Consider the following 22600-nt stretch of genomic DNA (forward strand, 5'->3'; position numbering starts at 1 on the left):
GCTCTCTTTACAGTCCAACTCTCACATCCATACACGACTACTGGAAAAACCATAGCTTTGACTAGACGGACCTTTGTTGGCAAAGTAATGTCTCTGCTTTTTAATATACTCTCTAGGTTGGTCATAACTTCCTTCCAAGGAGCAAGCATCTTTTAATTTCACGGCTGCAGTCACCATCTGCAGTGATTTTGGAGCCCCCCCCCCCCAATAAAGTGTGTCACTCTTTCCATTGCTTCCCCATCTATTTGTCGTGAAGTGATGGGACCGGATGCCATGATCTTCATTTTCTGAATGTTGAGTTTTAAGCCAACTTTTTCACTCTCCTTTCACTTTCATCAAGAGGCTCTTTAGTTCTTCACTTTCTGCCATAAGGGTGGTATCATCTGCATATCTGAGGTTATTGATATTTCTCCCAGCAATCTTGATTCCAGCTTGTGCTTCTTCCAGCCCAGAGTTTCTCATGATGTACTCTGCATAAAAGTTAAATAAGCAGGGTGACAATATACAGCCTTGACGTACTCCTTTTCCTATTTGGAACCAGTCTGTTGTTCCATGTCCAGTTCTAACTGTTGCTTCCTGACCTGCATACAGATGTCTCAGGAGGCAGGTCAGATGGTCTGGTGTTCCCATCTCTTGCAGAATTTTCCAGTTTGTTGTGATCACACAGTCAAAGGCTTTGGCATAGTCAATAAAGCAGAAGTAGATGTTTGTCTGGAGCTCTCTTGCTTTTTCAATGATCCAACAGATGTTGGCAATTTGATCTCTGGTTCCTCTGCCTTTTCTAAATCCAGCTTGAACATCTGGAAGTTCACAGTTCACATACTGTTGAAGCCTGGCTTGGAGAATTTTGAGCATTACTTTACTAGCATGTGAGATGAGTGCAATTATGTGGTCATTTGAGCATTCTTTGGCATTGCCTTTCTTTAGGATTGGAATGAAACTGACCTTTTCCAGTCCTGTGGCCACTGCTGAGTTTTCCAAATTTGCTGGCATATTGAGTGCAGCACTTTCACAGCATCATCTTTCAGCATTTGAATAGCTCAGCCATAATTCCATAACCTCCACTAGCTTTGTTTGTAGTGATGCTTCCTAAGGTCCACTTGACTTCGTATTCTAGGATGTTTGGATGAGTGATCACACCATCGTGATTATCTAGGTCGTGAAGATCTTTTTTGTATAATTCTACTGTGTATTCTTGCCACCTCTTCTTAATATCTTCTGCTTCTGTTAGGTCCATACCATTTCTGTCCTTTATTGAGCCCATCTTTGCATGAAATATTCCTTTGGTATCTCTAATTTTCTTGAAGAATGATTAGATGATTAGAATTCATTAGAATTAGATGATTCATTAGAATGACTGGAGAGCAGAAAAGGAGCACAGGGAAGTGAGACAGGGTGGGGCCTGGGGACCCAGCAGTGGGAGGGACTTGAGTCCCAGTCAGAAGGTGAGCAGAAGCGTGACTGGAATCAGTCAGGACTCTGAAGAGAAGCGAGTAGTAGATGGTGGGAGGAGTGAGTGACATAGGGGAAGAGGGGTTAGGAGGAGTCATTCCTTTCAGCAAGGGGAAACCCATCACACCAGCAAAATCCTCTCAGGCTGGGGGTTCCAGGCCTGTAGCTTGTACCTCAGGCAGGTAGTGGGGGTTTGGCAGTTTGGTCGTCATGTAGAACCTGAAGTTTTTATCATAATCAACGTCTGAATCTCCAAGGCGAATCAGCAGTCGTCCACCACTGATGAAAGTCTGTTTCAACAGGATGGGTTCCAGAGCTGGATCCAGGGTTTCTCTAAGCTTAAACGTTAAAACAATAAAAAATATATTTTCAAAAGGCATTAAATGCATGGCAGCAACTTTTTCAAATTTCTTATTCAAACTTTACTCTGAACAGGGAAATTTTCAGTGATCTTATGGATATTTCTTAAACTCCTCTCACTCCCTCTAACAGAGTACATTTTCCAGAGTTTGTTTCCTTAATACTCTAGAGATAAGAACATGGGAAGGTCATATATTTATTTGGGCTAAATTTATATACAATTCATCCCCAAGAGAAAGCAGCTAAGAAAGAAGAGAAAGCAGCTAAGAAAGAAGAATCCATAGGGTGGCCCTTGAACAGGCCCCAGACAAAAAGGAAACTCTGTTCACCTTCATGGTTTTTCTAGGTCAGGAGCAGGCAAACTCCATCCTGCAGGCTGAATCTGGCCCAATGGGGCCTGTTTTTGTATAGCTCTTGAGCTAAGAATGGTTCTTACCTTTTTAAAGGGTTGTAAAATAAATAAACAAAACCCCCAAAGTAAACAAAACACAGAAGAGTATTTGTTCAGAGAATGTTTGTAGACAGACCGTGCAAACTAAGTTGCTTTAGTCATGTCTGACTCTGTGTGATCCATTGGACCACAGCCCACCAGCCTCCTCTGTCCAAGGGATTCTCCAGGCAAGAATACAGTATGTGACCTGAAAAACCCAAAATATCTGGCTCTTCACAGAAAGTTTGTAGATCTCCACTCTACGTGACAATAATTTGTACCCCCCTCAAAGCAAATCTGATTGTTGGTAAGAACATGGACATGTAGACATTGCCAACAACCCCCATGATAAACATCTTTATATCAGCTTGTATGTGATGGGGGCCTGGGAGCTGCCAAAATTTGATGTAATTTATAGCTCACAAGACCTGGACTTCTTTGGTGGCTCAGGTGGTAGAGAATCTGCCTGCAATGCGGGAGACTTGGGTTTAATCCCCGGGTCAGGGAGATCCCCTGGAGAAGGGAATGACAACCCACTCCAGTATTCTTGCCTGGGAAATCCCATGGACAGAGAAGCCTGGGGGGCTATAGTCCATGGGGTCACAAAGAAATGGACATGACTTAGAGACTAAACAACAACAATAGCTAACAAACTTATTTTAAATTGTGATGTGGTACCTGAGCATGCAATTTCTTAAAACAAAAGTTTATGAGATAAAAGTTTCCCTTACCACCCACAATACAATTTTGTGCTTTTTACTATTTTTATTTTTTTTAATATTTATTTGGCTGCATTGGGTCTTAGTTGTAGTACATACAATCTTCTTTTTTTAGTTGCAGCATATGGGATCTAGTTTCCCAACTAGTAGGGATGGAACCCAGGTCCCCTACACTGGGAGCACAGAGTCTTAGCCACTGGACCACCAGGGAAGTCCCTAGTTTTGTGCTTTTTAAAGTCTATTCTATGACATGTCCCTCATGGAGGAAGTAGATGAAGCTCCACTTGAGGATTAGTTGGCTACCTGTTCAACATTCTGTTTCCATTCCCTCTGATAATGTTTTCAGGTGTTTCCTTAATTTTGTTAACATTTAAAAATCTGTATGACAATGGAAGATAAGAGTTATTTCTACTAAATGTGACACTGTGATACTTTTGGCACTAAAGCAGAGCTAGTTTTTTGTTTCTACTTTCATGTTGGCTTAATGGACTGAAGTAGTGTTTCTTGTAAGGTGTGTGTAACAACCTACATTACCTTCATGGCCTGAAGTATTGAGCTATCAAGCAGATTCTTTAGTGGACTGGATCTTTTGTCACTGAAGTGTTCTGAAGTATTAATATACACTTTGATATTTAAAAGAAAAAAAGTCATTAAAGCTGGGCTTCTCTGGTGACTCAGTGGTAAAGGATCCTCATGCAATGCAGGAGACTCAGGTTCAATCCCTGGGTCAGGAAGATCCCCTGGAGAAGGAAATGGCAACCCACTCCAGTATTCTTGCCTGGGAAATCCCATGGACAGAGGAGACTCGGGGGGGCTACAGTCCAAGAGGTCACAAAACAGGACTGAGCGATTAAACAAGAACAACGACATCTTGTTAAAGTGACTTTCATCTTCTGGAATCTGCTTTTTAAACCTCCCATCCCCTGTAGTGATCAGCTGCATGTGCCAAGCCTCTAGAAATTAGTATGTTAAACTGAACCAACTTGATGGAAATAACTACCCATAGGGCTTGTTTTCCAAAGAAAAATATTTTTTAGAGTGGCACATTTATAAGTCTACCTAGGAATGTTGGAAAGCCATTTGAAAAGTAACTCAGAGCAAGTTTTTTGAATGTAGTGCTTAAATCACATTCCAGCTTTAAAAGTCATAACAAATGCAGATGAATTAAAAATGCATAAAAATCTATTTTATTTCATTAAAAGATAGTGATTGAGATTGGTTAACTCTATTTCACACCAATGGGTGCAGGCAAAGTTTGAAAATACCACCTCACAAATGTAGAAAGCAGTTAGGTGTAAAATCTGAGTGACACCAACTCACAGAAAGCAAAAGAGACTCCCTGCCAAAGATATTTGGAGATCTCACCCTCTCCCGTAGCTTTAGGCTTTAAATGGGAACCTGGGACCCATTACAGAACCTTGCCCATTTTGGTCAAGGTCACAGCCACACATGGAGGATTCCTGTGCTCTTTGGAGTTCAGACTGGGAGCCTGGTAACTTGCTGTGGATTTTCTATAAAATCAAGGCTGCTCAGATGGTTTACTTCACATTTCTGTGCCTCAGATTCCTCATTGGTAAAATGGAATAATAGTAGTAGCCACCTTGTAAGGTGCAGTGTGGATTAAAGAGTTCATACACATGAAACACCAACACCAGAGTCCGGTGTGTAGGAAGCATTCAGTGAGTGATGCGTGTGTGCTAAGTTGCTTCAGTCGTGTTCGACTCTTTGCAATGCCATGGACTGTAGCCTGTCAGGCTCCTCTGTCCATGGAATTCTCCAGGCAAGAATACTGGAGTGGGTTGCCATGCTCTCCTCCAGGGGATTAAACCCACATCTCTTGTGTGTCCTGCATTGCAGATGGATTCTTTATTGCTGAGCCACTGGGAAGCCCACCAGTGAGTGGTAGCTGTTTCTAATATTAGCTGCACCACGCCAGGGTTGCAGCTAAGCTGCCCCAGGTCCTTGGTCTGTTTTGAGCTTCTCGCCATTCTGCTGCTAAAGAGATCCTTCTAGACACAGTTACACTGAGACTAAGCTCACAGTGTTCATTTACTCATTCTTCTCTTATACAACTAGTATGGGAAATTAAGGAAATAAACTACAATTGTTACCCAGTTTCTTTTGTGTCCACGGCTGCTGTACATGCTGTCCTCTTTGCCTAGAAAGCCTATCTTTCTGAGTGCTCATGGTGAACTCTTCATATAGGTCACAGCTTAAATGTTACCATTGGTAACCATGATGGTAGTCAGCTCTCCCCACCCTACCTCCTTATTAGCTACTTCAGCACTGGGTTTATCTCTTTGAAGTCCCTACCACAAGTTCTCTTCATCTCCTCTGTCTCATTTTTTCTCTTTTCTCTGTTTATTAGCTCTGTCCCCAACTAGATAGTCAACTTATTAAGGGCAAGAACCATCTTTGTATTATTTGCCATTGATTCTCAAACAATGTGTGTTGAATGAATGAACAGTTTCAAAAACATCCACTCTTGGAGTGATTTGATTCTGAAGAAATAAAGCACAAAGACTTAAAAATATATACTTTTTTAAAAAAGTGGAAGTTTATACCATACCACTTAATTGAATTCTAACTTTATGCCCAAGTGGAAAATAATATTTATACTTATTGGGGTGCTTTACTGGCTTCACATCACTGGTTCAAGGACACATGCCCTGATGAGGTTGCTGCTTTGAATTTCTGGGGCTGCTAATGATCAAGAGTCACACGAGGCCTGAGAATTAGCAGTGTCAGAAGACAGTGACCATCCCACTTCACACCAAAGCAGTATCTTCCAAAAATTGGTTCAGTGACAGACCATTCCCCATATGAGAGTGTATTAAGGAGCAAAGCAATTGGTTTGACCATTTAGAAAAGGGAGCTGACTGGTGTCTTTGTCGTAATGTAGCGACTGCCTGTACAGGATTTCAGATATGGTCTGAAGGTTGGAAACTAACACAAGGAAAAAAAAAGTGAAAAGGCAAACCTCTTCCAGTAAGACGGGTAAACCAAGTCGGATCGAATTTTCAAGTGTGCGTAAGAAATTACTATCTGTGAGCTTAATGATCTTTAAACCATTTTTGCTTTCTTTGTTTCTTATCCAGCGGTTTGCCTGTATGAGAAAGCACAGAGTAGGACATTTCAGTTTGTAAAAATGTGAAAGTTTTTAAAGTTTAGAAACTATGTTCAATCTAGAAATAAGTTTGAAAGATTTTACACAGCAAAGGCAATATTTTGTTTAATGTTTTCATTCATTAAACGAAATGAAAAGACAACCCTTAATGGGAGAAAATATTTGCAGATGAAGCAACCAACAAGGAATTAATCTCCAAAATATATAAACAGCTCATGCAGCTCAATATCAAGAAAAAAAAAACCAAACAACCCAATCAAACTATGGGTGGAAGATACAGCATTTCTCCAAAGAAGACATACAGATAGATAAAAATACACATGAAAAGATTCTCAATATTGCTAATTATTAGAGAAATGCGAATCAAAACTACAATGAGGTATCACTTCACACACTTCAGAATGGCTATCATCAAAAAAATCTACAAACAATAAATGCTGGAGAGGGTGTGGATAAAAGGGAACCCTCCTACACTGGTAGTGGGAATGTAAGCTGGTGCAGCCACTATGGAGAACAGCATGGAGATTTCTTAAAAAACTAAAAATAGAGTAGTCATATGATCCAGCAATCCCTCTCCTGGGCATATATCTGGAGAAAACAATAATTCGAAAATATATCGATGTATGAATCCCAGTGTTCTTGGCAGCACTATTTACAATCATCAAGACATGGAAGCAAACTAAATTTCCATCACAGAGGAATGAAAAAAAGATGTGGTACACCTATACAGTGGAATATTATTCAGCCAAAAAAAGAACAAAATGACGATATTTGCAGCAACATGGATAAATAGAGAGATTGCCATAACTGAGAGAAGTAAGTCAGAGACAAACATCATATGATACCATTTATATGTGGACTCTAAAACAAAAGGATACTAATGAACTTATTTAGAAAACAGAAATAGAATTACAGATTTAGAAAGCAAACATGGTTACCAGAGAGTAAGTGGAAGTGAAAGTGAAGTCGCTCAGTCGTGTCTGACTCTTTGCGACCCCACGGACTGTAGCCTGCCAGGCTCCTCCATCCATGGGATTTTCCAGGCAAGAATACTGGAGTGGATTGCCATTTACTTCTCCAAGAAGTAAGCAGGGGAGGGATAAATCAGAAGATTGGGACTGACATATACATCGTGTCATGTTGTCGCTCAGTCATGTTCGACTCTTTGTGACCCCATGGACTGCAGCCTACCAGGCTCCTCCATCCATGAGATTTTCCAGGCAAGAGTACTGGAGTGGGTTGCCATTTCCTTCTCAAGGGGACCTTCCTGACCCAGGGATCGAAGCCGGGTCTCCCGCATTGCAGGCAGACGCTTTACCCTCTAAGCTACCAGGGAAGCCCTGACATATACATACTACTATATATAAAATAGATCATTAATAAGGACCTACTGTATACAGTAGGGAACTCTACTCAGTACTCTGCAATGGCCTATATGGGAAAAGAATCTTAAAAAGAGTGAATATATAACAGATTCCCACTTGAAACTAATACAACATTGTAAGTCAATTATACTCTGATTTTAAAAAAAGGTAAAATAAAAGAAAAATCACTCCCCTTGCAAATAAAAACACTTTTTAATTCTAATATTTGGGATTCTTTTTTGTTGTTGTTCAAACTTGGGACAAATAAAGATTTTTTTTTTTACTACCTAGGTTAAAAAAAAGTTCACACAAGGTGTTCAAGATCCATCTATGAAAATAAAGCTCATACAAGGTGTTCAAGGTTGTCTCCCTTGCTTTCAAATTGACTCCATTTTCTAAACCCCATTTAGAACATGGTGAGATGGTTAGATAGCACCACTGACTCAATGGACATGAATCTGAGCAAGTTCCGGGAGATAGTGAAGGACAGGGGAAGCCTGGCGTGCTGCAGTTCATTGGGTTGCAAAGAGTCAGACACGATTTAGTGATGAAACAACAGCCATTTAGAACAACTGATCCAAGGACTTAGGAGTCAGAGAATGGAATTTAGTAAATTCCAGGAAAGCTGGCCCCAAATTCATCACGTGAAAGTGTTAGTTGCTCAGTCGTGTCCGACTCCTTGCAACCCCAAGGACTGTAGCCCACCAGGCTCCTCTGTCCATGGAATTCTCCAGGCAAGAATATTGGAGTGGGTAATCACTCCCTTCCTGACCCAGGGATTGAACACGGGTCTCCTGCATTGCAGGAAGATACTTTACCACTAGTGTCAAATTCATCATACCCTGACTTCATTCTGACTCCTCAGAACTCTTAGGGACGAGGACTATATACAGGAATGAATTTCTGCTCCCACAGAAAACAGAAAACAAATGGTCAACTCTCTGAATAAAACCAACCAAAATCAAGAGTGCAGAGCACTTGGACTCTTCCCTTTTTACTTTCTCCATAAAATGAGGGATGTGAACTAGAAGACATCTTGATGGCTTTGTAGGTTTACATCCAAGATCTTACAAGTACATTGAAGTCTATTTTAGAATTTGTAATAGAATGATATTAAGCAGAGTTAATAGGCTGCTCTTCATTTGAAGCACTGGTTACACACCTGATCTTGGGGATCGATCATCAAAGGCCACCGTCTGCCTTGAGTAACCAGAATGCCATTTTCCGTTGATATCAAGTCCCGGGGCAGCCCGTCTGTATTCCACTGCCGTATTTCGTAGGGATCGCCGAGAGTGTTAATGAGACTGAAGTCAGGATTGATTGGGATCTCCAGAGACTGACAGTCCTGGATCCAGTACTCTATAAGCTGTCGAAGGAGAAAAGCTAACTTGTATATGAGTCAGGAACACTTAGTAAATGAGGATCCACAAAACAAGTCCTACCAGGCTCCACAGGCATCCTGGAATCAGAGCCCAGGACATAAGAAGTGGACAAAGAATTAGGAGATCCGGGGGCTAGAACTACACCATTAGCTAGGTGTGGCTTTGGGCATGTTATACGCGCTGTTGGGACCCCAGGTTTCTCAAGTATAAAACACAGGGGTTGTCATGGTAGTCTTCACTCTGGGAAGCGTCTGAGACCACATGGAGAAGTTGGGGGTTCCCACAATGACCTTGGGTGATCCTGAGAATTAGCAGATGAGATAGAGGGCTATTAGCATTCACCTCCTTCAATGAGTGGTGCAGACATGCACAACAGGGACCTGTCTCTCCCAACAGCACTCCTGGTCCCCCTGCTTGATTAGAATCAGTTGACCCCTGAGCTCCTGGAGAGTCTCTATGAGTCTTACACCAACTAGGTTTTAGAACTCAAGGTCAGGGCAAAACATTTTTTGAAAGGCATTTCATAAAAGTGTTTTGCAAATATCTCCAAATAATCCCTGCTCTTTCCCATTGCTGAGCCTGTGTAGCAGCCTCGCCAATTCAGAACATTTCATCCTGGCTGAATTTGGTGCCACTTCTGATCCTAGGGGTGGGAGACTCCCTGTCTCTTTTTCTTCTCCCAGGTTGCTGTGTTGTGTAAGCAAAGCTGTGAGTAACTTTCTAAGGCAGGAGAGGAAAAGAAGGACTGTGTTAAGGAAAGCCTAGGGGTACAGGGGAGTCCCTTGGACTGCAAGGAGATCAAACTAATCAATTCTAAAGGAAATCAACTCTGAATATTCAATGAAAGGACTGATGCTGAAGCTGAAGCTCCAATACTTCGGCCACTTGATGGGAAGAACTGACTCATTGGAAAAGACCCTGATGCTGGGGAAGATTGAAGGCAGGAGGAGAAGGGGGTGACAGAGGATGAGATGGTTGGATGGCATCACCAATTCAATGGACATGAGTTTGAGCAAACTCTGGAAGATAGTGAGGGACAGGGAAGCCTGGTGTGCTGCAGTTCATAGGGTACCAAAGTGTCAGATATAACTTAGTGACTGAACAACAACAATAGGGAAGGTGGTGGGTAGTGGAATGTAGACCTAAGTTTCCATCATGGAGAACCTCCCTCTAAACCCAGAAAAATGATGCACACATCCCGCCTCCCCCAGTATCAGCTGTTTCTCAGTCCTCACAGGAAGTATGTTTGCTCACCGATTGCCTGTACTGGGCCGTGAAGGCCCCGTAGTAGGCCACACAAGCTGCTGCTATGAACACATTCCCAACGATATTTGATATCTCCTCGTTGAATTTCTGGATGCTTTCTTCCCATCGGACTTGCTCATCTCCTAACGCAGCCGTCAGCTTTCCAGCACGTACCAGACGTGCCTTGGTCAGTGCCATCGTCTTTGCTAGAAAATTGAAAGTAGAAAAATGGTAACAATAACCCTGTATACGAGACAGCAAAAGAGACACTGATGTATAGAACAGTCTTTTGGACTCTGTGGGAGAGGGAGAGGGTGGGATGATTTGGGAGAATGGCATTGAAGCATGTATAATATCATATATGAAACGAGTCACCAGTCCAGGTTCGATGCACGATACTGGATGCTTGGGGCTGGTGCACTGGGATGACCCAGAGGGATGGTATGGGGAGGGAGGAGGGAGGAGGGTTCAGGATGGGGAACACATGTATACATGTGGCGGATTCATTTTGATATATGGCAAAACCAATACAATATTGTAAAGTTAAAAAAAAAAGAAAATCGAAAGAAAATCTGGTTATGTCATTCAGTATTTTCCTACAGTGTAAGAAGTTTACTCATCTGCTTCTGCTTATAGCAGAATGACCATTATTTGGTTAATGATGTCAATACATCTCTGGGAAACCTCAGGCCAATTTAGCCCAAGTTCTCTCTTCAAAGCCAAGTCCAAGTTCTTTGAATAGCCTATGCAGAGAGTTCCTTTCACTTTATTTTAATTAATTTAAAATTGGAGTATAGTTGCTTTACACAGCTGTGTCAGTTTCTGCTGTACCACAGAGTGAATCAGCCATATATATAAATATATCCCATCCTTTTTGGATTGCCTTCCCTTTTAGGTCACCACAGAGCACTGAGTAGAGTTCCCTGTGCTATACAGTAGGTTCTCCTTAGTAATCTATTTTATGGGGGCTTCCCTGGTGGTTCAGACAGTAAAGAATCTGCCTGCAATGCAAAAGACCTGGGTTGGATCCCCGGGTCAGGAAGATCCTCTGGAGGGGAAAATGGCAACCCCCTCCAGTATTCTTGCCTGAAGAATTCCATAGACAGAGGAGTCCAGTGGGCTATAGTCAACGGTGCCGCAAAGAGTCTGATATGAATTTGTACATAGTATCAACAGCGTGTATATGTCAATCCCAATTTTTCAATTCAACCTTCCCTGTTCCCACTTAGTATCCATATGTTTGTTCTTCACATCTGTGACAGAGAGCTCCCTTTTGATACTCCTTTCTTCTGGCTGAAGACAGAGCTCTCTTCTTGCCCCTGTAGTATTTATTTTCTGGATCAAATTCATGTGCTGCTCTGTCTTATTCAGACATAGAAGTTGAATACATACAATATACTCAGTTCTTCTAAAGTTATACTTGAAGGTTAAGACCATCCATCTAATGCAAATACACCCATATGTTGGATGGAAGCTGAGATTTGACTGCCTGAAAACACTGTCTCCTTTGGAAAATCTGGCATTTCCTAACCAACACAAATTTTATGAGTTACTTACCCAGACTTTCTTTCTCATTCACACTTTTGTCATATTCATCTTGTAAGGCTTGTATTTGTTCTTCTACTTGTCTTAGTAATGCTTGCTTTTCTTTCAAAGTAGCCATAGTGATATCAAGTTCAGCCTAATAAAATCAAGTAAATATTTTAAGAATAAGCTCCAAAGAGGGTTGAATTTGCCCATTTATAATGGGCTATTTTTTAAAAAATCAGATTTACTTTCTCTTTCTCCCCAGAAGATTTTGTTCTAAATGATTTTGATATGATATACAAAATTAAACCAAATATAAAATAGAATAAAATATAAGAGGAGGACCAAACAGAACAAAACAAAGCCCAATGAGTCATAGAAAGATTAGCAAAACAGATGTACTAAGCATTTGGAGGTGAGTTAGTTACTACAATGAACTATTAACTTTAAATGATAAAACAGGGCTTCCCTGTAACTCTGGAGCCAGGGAGCTGCAATTACTGAGCCCATGTGCTGCGACTACTGAGCACCACGAGCCCTAGAGCCCGTGCTTCACGACAAGAGAAGCCACTGCAGTGAGGAGCCTGTGCACTGAGCAGACCCTGCTCACCACAGCTAGAGAAAAGGCCTGAACCGCAGTGATGGCTCAGTACAGCTAAAAATAAGTATTTTAAAAATGATAAAACAAATGAAATACTCATGCAATAGTGAAAACTAATCTTTCCTAACTAGTTCTCTAGAGCAGAGGTCTGCAACTATGGCTTACAGGCCAAATCCAGACTGCTACCTATTTTTGTGTGGTTACAGTTTTAAATGGTTAGGGAAAAAAAAATCAAATACACATTCATAAAATGAATTTCAATGACCATAAATAAAGTTATATTGAAACACAGCCACACTTGTTCATGTTTGAATCTTTTTTTTTTTTTTTAATGTTTACTTATTTATTTGGCTATGCTGGGTCATAGTTGTGGCATGTGGGATCTTTAGTTGAGGCATATAAACTCTCAATTGCAGCATGTGAGATCTGGTTCCCTAATCAGGGATCAAACCGGGCCCACAGCATTGGGAACATGAAATAACAATCTCTACTAGCTATTCTGGGCTTCCCTGATGGCTCAGATGGTAAAGAATCTGCCTGCAATGCAGGAGACCAGGTTCAACTGCTCAGTGAGAAGATCTCTTAAAGAAGGGAATGGCGATCTACTCCAGTATTCTTGCCTGGAGAATTCCATGGACAGAGGAGCCTGGTGGGCTAGAGTCCATGAGATCACAAAGAGTCAGACACAACCTAGCGACTAACACTTTTGTGAAAAAGAAAAATAATCTTCAAGAGCATGGTTACTATCTATATTGCATAGGGTCTCAGTGGCACCACAAAAGAAGCCTGAATGTCTGATGATCATGGTCTTTGATTCTATAAGATATCACAACACAGACCATATACCTGTGCAGCACGGAGTTTCTGTCTCTTTGGCTCGACTTCTTTGACAACTCGGGAATACAAGTCCATGGCTCTTACCCACATGCACATGGATTTACATGCTTTGGATACTTTCTCAACTTTTTCAGGCACAAAATCAGGATTATTAATATATTTTTGAAGTTTTGCCAGGATTTGAGGCTTAATATTTTCCTTATCATATTCTAAAAGTCTTCTTAGGAAGTTAGAGTCACCAAGAAGTTGCTTTGCTGTTGGCCAGTCAGGTCTAAAAGACACAAATGGTAAGTTAATAGCATTGCAATAAAGGAATGTGACAACAAAAGAAATGTATTCCTTTGAGAACATTAAGATATTATTCTACAGATTAAAAAAGACTATATGTCAATTATGCATGCTTTCATGGAATTGGACTGCAAGGAGATCAAACCAGTCAACCCTAAAGGAAATCAATCTTCAATATTCATTGGAAAGACTGATGCTGAAGCTCCAATACTTTAGCCACCTGATGCAAAGAGCCAGTTCATTGGAAAAGACCCGGATGCTGGGAAAGACTGAGAGCAAGAGGAGAAGGGGATGACAGGATGAGATGGTTGGATGGCATCACCAACTCAGTGGACTTGAGTTTCAGCAAACTCTGGGAGATAGTAAAGGACACAGAAGCCTGGCATGCTGCAGTCCATGGGGTTGCAAAGAGTTTGACACTACTTAATGACTGAACAACAACAACGTCAACTGTCTATGTCATTAGTTATGTAACTAGTTTAACTTGCTCTGAGTCTTCCTATTATAAAGGAAATACAACACAATTTACTGAAAGCATTTTGCTAGGCTTTAAGAGCACCATGAGTTACTACTTTTGTTTTCTAGGCATATATTTATGCTATTTACTTTCATAGTGTGTATAGCCTGTTTTTTCTTTTTAATATTTACAATGATGTTTCCGAAAATGTTCTTATTTACTGGTTGAAAGTGTTAGGTGCTCAGTTGTGTATGACTCTTTGCGACCCCATGGACTGTAGCCCACCAGGTTCCTCCATCCATGGAATTCTCCAGGCAAGTATACTGGAGTAGGTTGCCATTTCCTCCTCCAAGGGATCTTCCTGGCCCAGGGATCAAACGTGGGTTTCCTGCATTGCAGGCTATCTGAGCCACTAGGGAAACCCCATTTACTGGTTGAGCTATAGTTATAAAAATTCACTTTGTTTGTATCTAACTGACTTGCAAAATTTGTAGAATGACATTTATGTTAATTTCCACCCAAAATGAGTTTTGTTTTACTGCTACTATTACTATTGTTATTTCTAAGCAAGAGAGAAAATCGAAGATAATCTAAAGAAGCTATAAAGATAGGTGTTTAATGATGTCCAATCTGTGTGTCACTTATAATTAAAAAAAAATACTATTGGGACTTCCCTGGTGGTCCAGTGGTTGGAAATCTGCCTGGCAATGAAGAGGACATGGTCTGGGCAAATTCCATTAAGTGCCATGGGCCAGCTAATATTGAGCACCACAACTACTGAAGTCTGCCTGTGCTGTGCATCAAGAGAAGCCACCACAATGAGAAGCTGGAATACTATAACCGAGCTGGACAGCAGCTCCTGCTCACTGCAGCTAGAGAAAGCCCGCGTAGCAATGAAGACCAACTAGCCAAAAATAAAAATAAATTCATTAATTTAAAAAATACTATTAAAGTACCAATCAATTTGTTGGATGACTGATCGAATCAATGACAGGGTGAAGAAAAGAATGAAAACACGTAAATGAGAATGAAGGAAAAAAGCAAAGAAATTCCACCAGGCATTTTGTATTGGGTGATTGTGAGGCACTCACTTGGCATTCAAGAGAATGGAGATGGCTTCCATCACGGTCATGACCATATCTGGGGGCTTTGTGAAAACTCTGATTTCAGATATATCCGCTTTATCTAAGGAATCCAACGCTTTGTTAGCAGCATCGAGGGCAGGGAGCGCTTCTTCAAGATCTCGCTGAGCATCGTCAGCTATGGCTTGGGTCTCTTCGGCTTTCACTTTTGCTATTGCTTCATCTTCTTGCACAATGCTACGGACCTAATCATTGAAACATGACTGCTCAAGTATGTGCTCAACATGATCTCAGTATGTGAATTTCAATGTTTAAAAACAAAGTGAATAATGGATAACCAATAAGGACCTATTGTATAGCACATAGAACTCTGTTCAGTGTTATGTGGCAGCCTGAATGGGAGGTGGGTTTGGGGGAGAATGGATATATGTATATGTATACCCCAGAACAAAATAAAAAGTTTAAAAAGTAAAAAAAACACAAAATAAGGCGAATAATAGTGAGTTATATTTACTCTTTTGAATCAGACCAATGATGAAATAAGATTAGGTATACTGCATTTTATACTCTTCTTTGTCCATCTCATGCCATGATGATAAACTAATGGAGATAGAGTTATAAGAATGAATAACTAATTCATTCTTGGGAGAAAATTGGATGCTTTATATTTGTAGCTTGTACTTTTCTTACAACTTTCTCTGTCCCATTCATTGCATTTCCTGATTATCAGGGAGAGAGCCAGGATTAAAAGCATGGCTAAACTGATCTACCAGTTCATTGTTTTAACAACATATATTTAAGTTAAATTTAATAACATATCTAAAAATTCCCATTCTTTATCATTGTATGAAAGGGGTCAGCTGGTGGTCAAAGCGTCCTCACCCACACTCAGGTGATGCTGCATACCTGATCCGCATTTTCTTGATCCACTGCCAATTTGTCCATCAAGGCTTCAACATCTTGTGATTTTGTTAAAAGGACAGGTTCTAAAGCTGAAAGATCTAATTTCATTTTATCTACTAGTACATTTGTTTCTAACAGCTTGGTGAGACCATTTTTCACCCGTTCACGTGCCTAAACGACAAAGAAAATAACTATTATGTTGAGTATTACAAACTACGAGTTTATTGGTATCTCTATCTGATTTATGTACTAGAATTTTGCATTGGCAGAATTAGTGAATCAGTTTGTAATACTTAACACTGAACGTACAGGAACACATGGCCCTGAAGTTCACCACAGTGGGTTTGGATCCCTGTCCCCTGGCCACGGGAGTAGGGCATCACTGAGGGATCACACTGTATTATTTTTAGCCTCTGTGGTAGCTTGGTAGCATGGTGAATGAATTAAGGACAAGTTCAGATAGAAATTCCTGGAGTTCACATCTCTGGGAGCTTGTTTCCTTAGGATGGACCAGCAGGGCTGAGGCCCACTGGAGACAGTGTCCCAGATACTTATCTCTGGTTGCTGACATTTCCACAGGGGTAGGAAACCCTTGACTAGGATCAAAGGGCAGCATTTGGTAAAGAAGCCACCTGGGAATAACTTTTTTGAGGATGAGCCAGAAAAGGTGGCTCAAATAGGCTGGTTTCAGAAATATCTGTCACATTATTTTACTAGGCATACATTTACCAGGTAATATCCATTGAAAAACACTTAAAATATCTAAATGATAAATGATTTCATTTTTGTTATTTAAAATGTTGAAAATTTTAGGTCATGTTAATAGCTTAATGATGATTACAAGGATGATGATGTAGTAAGCAGTCACTATTTTGAGAACTTATTTGTATCAGATCATGTTCCAATACTTCACAAACAGTACCTTATTTAAATTCTACCACAATCCAAGAGGTAGATACAGATTTTTAAAAACCTTATTTTGTACTAAGATTGGAGTAGTTACAAAACCTTCTCCAAGTTGTTCAGGAAGAAAGAGTGAGAATAGAGGTGCTACCTGGTCTGCCTGACACCAGAGTCCTTGCTCTGAATGGGAACCACTGGTAGGTAAGACAACCAAACTCCCATCTCCATTACTAAACCAAAAGTTTTCCTTCTTACTAAACACTGCAGAGGTGGCTAGATATGGGCTTAACTTTAATTCTGTTACAATGTCCATATCACATCCCTGAGTCAAGGACACTTATGTAAATGAGAGAAGACAAATACGGGCAAGGCCTCTAGATGACCAGCACAATATACTTTTTGGTCATATTGTAGGTTGTCAAGGGCATGTTAGGATGGAGAGATGTCCAACAGGCAAGATGGCACATAGATCTTCCACACATTCTGGTAAAGGTTTTGAGATCAAGCAAAAAAAAAATTTTTTTTTAATTAATAATATTAAACTTACAGAAACCAACTGCTTCCTCTTTTCAGTCAGCATAGACAGGTAGAGATTGATGAGTTCCAAGTAGGAGGTGGGTGTTGTGTAGTACCGTCTCCGGAGCTCTGTGTAGTAGCGTTCTGCCATATTGGAGACACTCAGGTGGACATTCACACACATGAGGGAAAGCTTTTCTCTCAGTTCTTCATTTACGGCATCAACATTTGAGAAAAATGTCTTTGATACAGAAAGAAGTGCTTCTCTGGGCCACTGTAAATAAAGATATGATTTGGAAAGTCAGTTGTTCATTTCCATAATGCACGGTTTAACTATTAAGAAAAATGCATTTCTCTGCAACTCTTCCTCACCTTGGCCCCCCTTCACTGTAACTCCTATTTGTGTCCATGATGTTTCATGAACTGAATGGCTGTGTTCATTAGACAGGGGTCTGGGTCTGCATTTGCTGACCCCAGCACAGTGTCTGCTACATAGAAGTTACTCAATAACTACTGTTGGTTGAATGAATAAGTTAGTCAGTTCAGTCGCTCAGTTGTGTCCGACTCTTTGTGATCCCCATGGACTGCAGCATGCCAGGTATCCTTGTCTATCACCAATTCCCAGAGCTTAGTCAAACTCATGTCCATGGAGTCAGTGATGCCATCCAATAATCTCATCTGTCATCCCCTTCTTCTCCCACCTTTAATCTTTTCCAGCATCAGGGTCTTTTCAAATGAGTCAGTTCTTCAAATCAGGTGGCCAAAGTATTGGAGCTTCAGCTTCAGCATCAGTCCTTCCAGTGAATATTCAGGACTGGTTTCCTTTAGGATGGACTAGTTGGATCTCCTTGCAGCCCAGGGGATTCTCAAGAGTCTTCTCCAATACCACAGTTCAAAAGCATCAATTCTTCAGCGCTCAGCTTTCTATATAGTCCAACTCTCACATCCATGTGTGACTACTGGAAAAACCAAAGCTTTGACTAGACAGACCTTTGTTGGCAAAGCACATCTCTTCTTGCCTATTCAGTCACGTTGGTCCAGCAATGCCTAACTCTGTCTGCTGCACCATCAATATAATTCTGTTTTCTGAATCATTTCCATCAGCACACGTGCATTGCTTGTGTTCCCCACTTAAAAATACTTCTCTCTTGACCTCACATACCCCTCTGGCTATTACCCATCTCTTGGTACTCCTTTGGGGCAAAACTCCTTGAAAGGTTTGTCTCTGATTCCTCTTCCTTCTTCTTTCTTGAACCTTCTCCTCCATCAGTTCAGTTCAGTCACTCAGTCATGTCTGACTCTTTGCAACCCCATGAACTGCAGCACGCCAGGCCTCCCTGTCCATCACCAACTCCCGGAGTCCACTCAAACCCATGTCCATTGAGTCGATGATGCCATCCAACCATCTCATCCTCTGTCGTCCCCTTCTCCTCCTGCCCTCAATCTTTCCTAGTATCAGGGTCTTTTCCAATGAGTCAGCTCTTCGCATCAGGTGGCCAAAGTATTGGAGTTTCAGCTTCAACATCAGTCCTTCCAATGAACACCCAGGACTGATCTCCTTTAGGATGGACTGGTTGGATCTCCTTGCAGTCCAAGGGACTCTCAAGAGTCTTCTTCAACACCACAGTTCAAAAGCATCAATTCTTCGATGCTCAGCTTTCTTTATAGTCCAACTCTCACATCCATACATGACCACTGGAAAAACCATAGCATTAACTAGATGCACCTTTGTTGGCAAAGTAATGTCTCTGTTTCTTAATATGCTGTCATATTAAAGGTTGGTCATAACTTTCCTTCCAAGGAGTAAGCGTCTTTTAATTTCATGGCTGCAGTCACCATCTGAAGTGATTTTGGAGCCCAGAAAATAAAGTCAGCCACTGTTTCCACTGTTTCCCCATCTATCTGCCATGAAGTGCTAGGACCGGATGCCATGATCTTAGCTTTCTGAACGTTGAGCTTTAAGCCAACTTTTTCAGTCTCCTCTTTCACTTTCATCAAGAGGCTCGTTAGTTCTTCTTCACTTTCTGCCATAAGGGTGGTGTCATCTGCATATCTGAGGTTATTGATTTCTCCCAGCAATCTTGATTCCAGCTTGTGTTTCCTCCAGCCCAGCATTTCTCATGATGTACTCTGCATATAAGTTAAATAAGCAGGGTGACAAATACAGCCTTGATGCACTCTTTTTCCTATTTGGAACCAGTCTGTTGTTGCATGTCACACAGGTTTCTCAAGAGGCAGGTCAGGTGGTCTGGTAGTCCCATCTCTTTCAGAATTTTCCACATTTTATTGTGATCCACACAGTCAAAGGCTTTGGCATAGTCAGTAAAGTAGAAATAGATGTTTCTCTGGAACTCTCTCGCTTTTTCGATGATCCAGCGGGTGTTGGCAATTTGATCTCTGGTTCCTCTGCCTTTTCTAAAACCAGCTTGAACATCTGGAATTTCACACTTCACATATTGCTGAAGCCTGGCCTGGAGAATTTTGAGCATTACTTTACTAGCGTGTGAGATGAGTGCAATTGTGTGGTAGTTTGAGCATTCTTTGGCATTGCCTTTCTTTGGAATTGGAATGAAAACTGACCTTTTCCAGTCCTGTGGCCACTACTGAGTTTTTCATATTTGCCGGCATATTAAGTGCAGCACCTTCACAGCATCATCTCCCCCATCACTCCATTGAAATAACTCTTGTCAAGATCACTGATAACCTCTACATTGACAAATTTAATAGTTTCCTCTTCTTTATAAATTCTATTTGCGTTTGTTTAATGATTGTCATTGTCAACACTTGTATGTGAGTAAATTCCCAGTGGGTTTTGAAGCTAATGTAAGTACCCTTGAGTTCTTAGTGGACAGGGTGTTACCTTTTTAAAATCAAGCAAATTCAGACACATACCTGAAAAAGATAAAAACTCTAATTCGAAAAGATACACGGCCCCCAGTGTTCACAGCAGTACTATTTACAATAGCCAGGACATGGAAGTGGCCTAATTGTCCATATACATATAAATGGATAAAGAAGATGTGGTATACATATATATACACACACATATATACATATATACAATGGAATACTAATCAGCTATAAAATAGAATGAAATATTGCCATTTAAAAGCAGCATGGATAGACCTAGAGATTATCATACTGAGTGAAGCTGGACAGAGAAAGACAAATATCATATGATATCACTTATATGTGGAATCTAAAAAAATGATACAAATGAACTTACAAAACAGAAACAGACTCACAGACGTAGTAAACAAACTTGTGGTTACTAAAGGGGAGAGGTGGGGGCAGGGGTAAATTGAGAATTTGGGATTAACATATGCATACAATTATATATAGGTGGCTCAGATGGTGGGCTGCCGTCTATGGGGTCGCACGGAGTCGAACACGACTGAAGCGACTTAGCAGCAGCAGCAGCAGATGGTAGAGAATCTTCCCCTAAAGCAGGAGACTGGGGTTCAATCCCTGGGTTGGGAAGATCTCCTGCAGAAGGGAATGGCCACCCACTCCAGTGTTCTTGCCTGGAGAATAGCATGGACAAAGGAGTCTGGTGGGCTACAGTCCATGGGGTTGTAGAGTTGGACGCCACTGAGTGACTAACACTTTCACATATATAAAACAGATAAACAACAAGGACCTACTGTATAGCACAGGGAATTGTATTCAATATTTTGTAATAACCTAAATGGAAAATAATCCAATATATATATATATGTGTACATATGTATAACTGAATATATATGTAACTGAATCACTTTGTTATACACCTGAAACACTCTAAATCAATTACACTTTAATAAAAAAAAAGTCAAGCAAGTCCAACTTCTCAAAGAGATATGTTGTGATGTCACTGACCTGGACAAACCAGTCAATGGTGCAGCAGTTCACAAGGGATGGAAACATCCGGCATCGGGACCGGAAGGCCTCCCCAACGGGGCTCATGCAGAGCACAATGTGCAGCTTCTGACGGACTCTGCTGATGAAATACTGAAACACCTGACAAAAAGAAAGATACTTTCAATTTAGAATAAGGCTGAACTCATGATGAAAAGAAGTGCTGGCTAATGCATCTGACTCTACCAATACCAAATTTATTTATTTATTTATTTTTTAAAAATTTTATTTTATTTTTAAACTTTACACAAATTTAAAAACAGTTTGTGGAGGGGATGTGTGAATTGTTTTAACATCCCATTCCAAGTCCCTTCTTCTCATGCAGACTCAAAAGATTAAATGAAAATTTTCAGACTCTGTTGCAAGTTGGGTTTGGGATGTGAGATGAGCACTCTTCATCAGTGGATTTGAGAGACCCCTTGAATAAAGTGGAGAGGTGTGTTCATACAAAGTTTTGCTTTGAGGTAGAAGACCACTGGGAGAGAGAGACACGGGGCAGGGCAAGTATTTTTGCAGGTGCAGAGCCCAGCAGAAATGGCATGGACCTCCTGTCACTATCCCTGGATGTGGCTCCTTACTTCAGCTGCTCCCAACATGGTAGGGGACACACGGCTTGGGAGCTGAAGCAGGAGCATTCTGGGGTAGAGGCTTCCTGGCTCAGCAGAATGACTGTGGCAGACACAGCAGTGTCCTTGACTGTTGACTTCTACAGTGTCATTTCATAATCATTCCAATCATTCCAAACAAAGCATCCCTTTGTTTAGCCCTCCCAATGTTAAAGCCACTACTGCTTATAATAGTTGTCTGTGCCCAGAAGTCCTGACCTAGCAGTGGAGGGAATTCTCATGAAAGGACACAGAAGAGACAATATGAGAAAGAGTGGCCAAAAAAGATAAGATGCAGAAAGAAGAGAAAGACCTGGGATAGACAAACAGTGGCTTAGAGAATCTAGCACAATGTTGGAGAAATGAGAGTGGACCGCAGCTGTGTTTTGTGTGTGTGTGTGTGTGTGTGTGAGAGAGAGAGAAAGAGAATGCATTTTATAATTCTGCTGATAGGCTATTGTTGTTGTTTAGTTGTGAAGTCGTGTGCAACTCTTTTTGCGACCCCATGGACTATAGCCTGCCAAGCTTCTCTGCCCATGGGGTTTCCCAGGCAAGAATACTGCAGTGGGTTGCCATTTCCTTCTCAGGGGATCTTCCTGATGGACCCAGGGATTGAAACTGAGTCTCCTGCATTGTCAGGAGGATTCTTTACCACTGAGCCACCTGGGAAGCCCTCTTGCTGACAGGACACGGAGTCAAAAGCACTGAACTCCTCAGGCAGGGCACTGGGGGGTGTGTGAAATAAACTTGTATTTAAGAAGGATAAGAGAAGTTTTCCAGTTTGGACAGGACTATGACCCTCTTAGGTAGTAGGGATTCTGTTTTGTGCTTTCCCTGACCATCTCTGGAAGTCTCATGAACCAATGCTTTAAATGTAGGAAATAAAGTACATAGGATTAAAAACA

At 41.1% G+C, this 22600-nt stretch overlaps 1 protein-coding gene across 1 annotated transcript in view; it reads right to left on the reverse strand.

Annotated features, from left to right (window-relative positions):
* The window catches only part of DNAH6 (dynein axonemal heavy chain 6), a 279376-nt gene that overhangs the window by 86248 nt on the left and 170528 nt on the right, over nucleotides 1–22600 (reverse strand). Inside the window, exons 48-57 of the mRNA XM_006055830.4 lie at nucleotides 21052–21192; nucleotides 17225–17467; nucleotides 15778–15945; nucleotides 14881–15116; nucleotides 13054–13315; nucleotides 11637–11760; nucleotides 10089–10285; nucleotides 8615–8818; nucleotides 5942–6067; nucleotides 1626–1790 (exon numbers count right to left, since the gene is read on the reverse strand). Coding sequence (XP_006055892.4) covers nucleotides 1626–1790; nucleotides 5942–6067; nucleotides 8615–8818; nucleotides 10089–10285; nucleotides 11637–11760; nucleotides 13054–13315; nucleotides 14881–15116; nucleotides 15778–15945; nucleotides 17225–17467; nucleotides 21052–21192 — 1866 coding nt within the window. The remainder of the gene's footprint in view (nucleotides 1–1625; nucleotides 1791–5941; nucleotides 6068–8614; nucleotides 8819–10088; nucleotides 10286–11636; nucleotides 11761–13053; nucleotides 13316–14880; nucleotides 15117–15777; nucleotides 15946–17224; nucleotides 17468–21051; nucleotides 21193–22600) is intronic.

The sequence above is a fragment of the Bubalus bubalis genome, chromosome 12 (genome assembly GCF_019923935.1).
Source record: "Bubalus bubalis isolate 160015118507 breed Murrah chromosome 12, NDDB_SH_1, whole genome shotgun sequence".
Classification (NCBI taxonomy): Eukaryota; Metazoa; Chordata; class Mammalia; order Artiodactyla; family Bovidae; genus Bubalus; species Bubalus bubalis.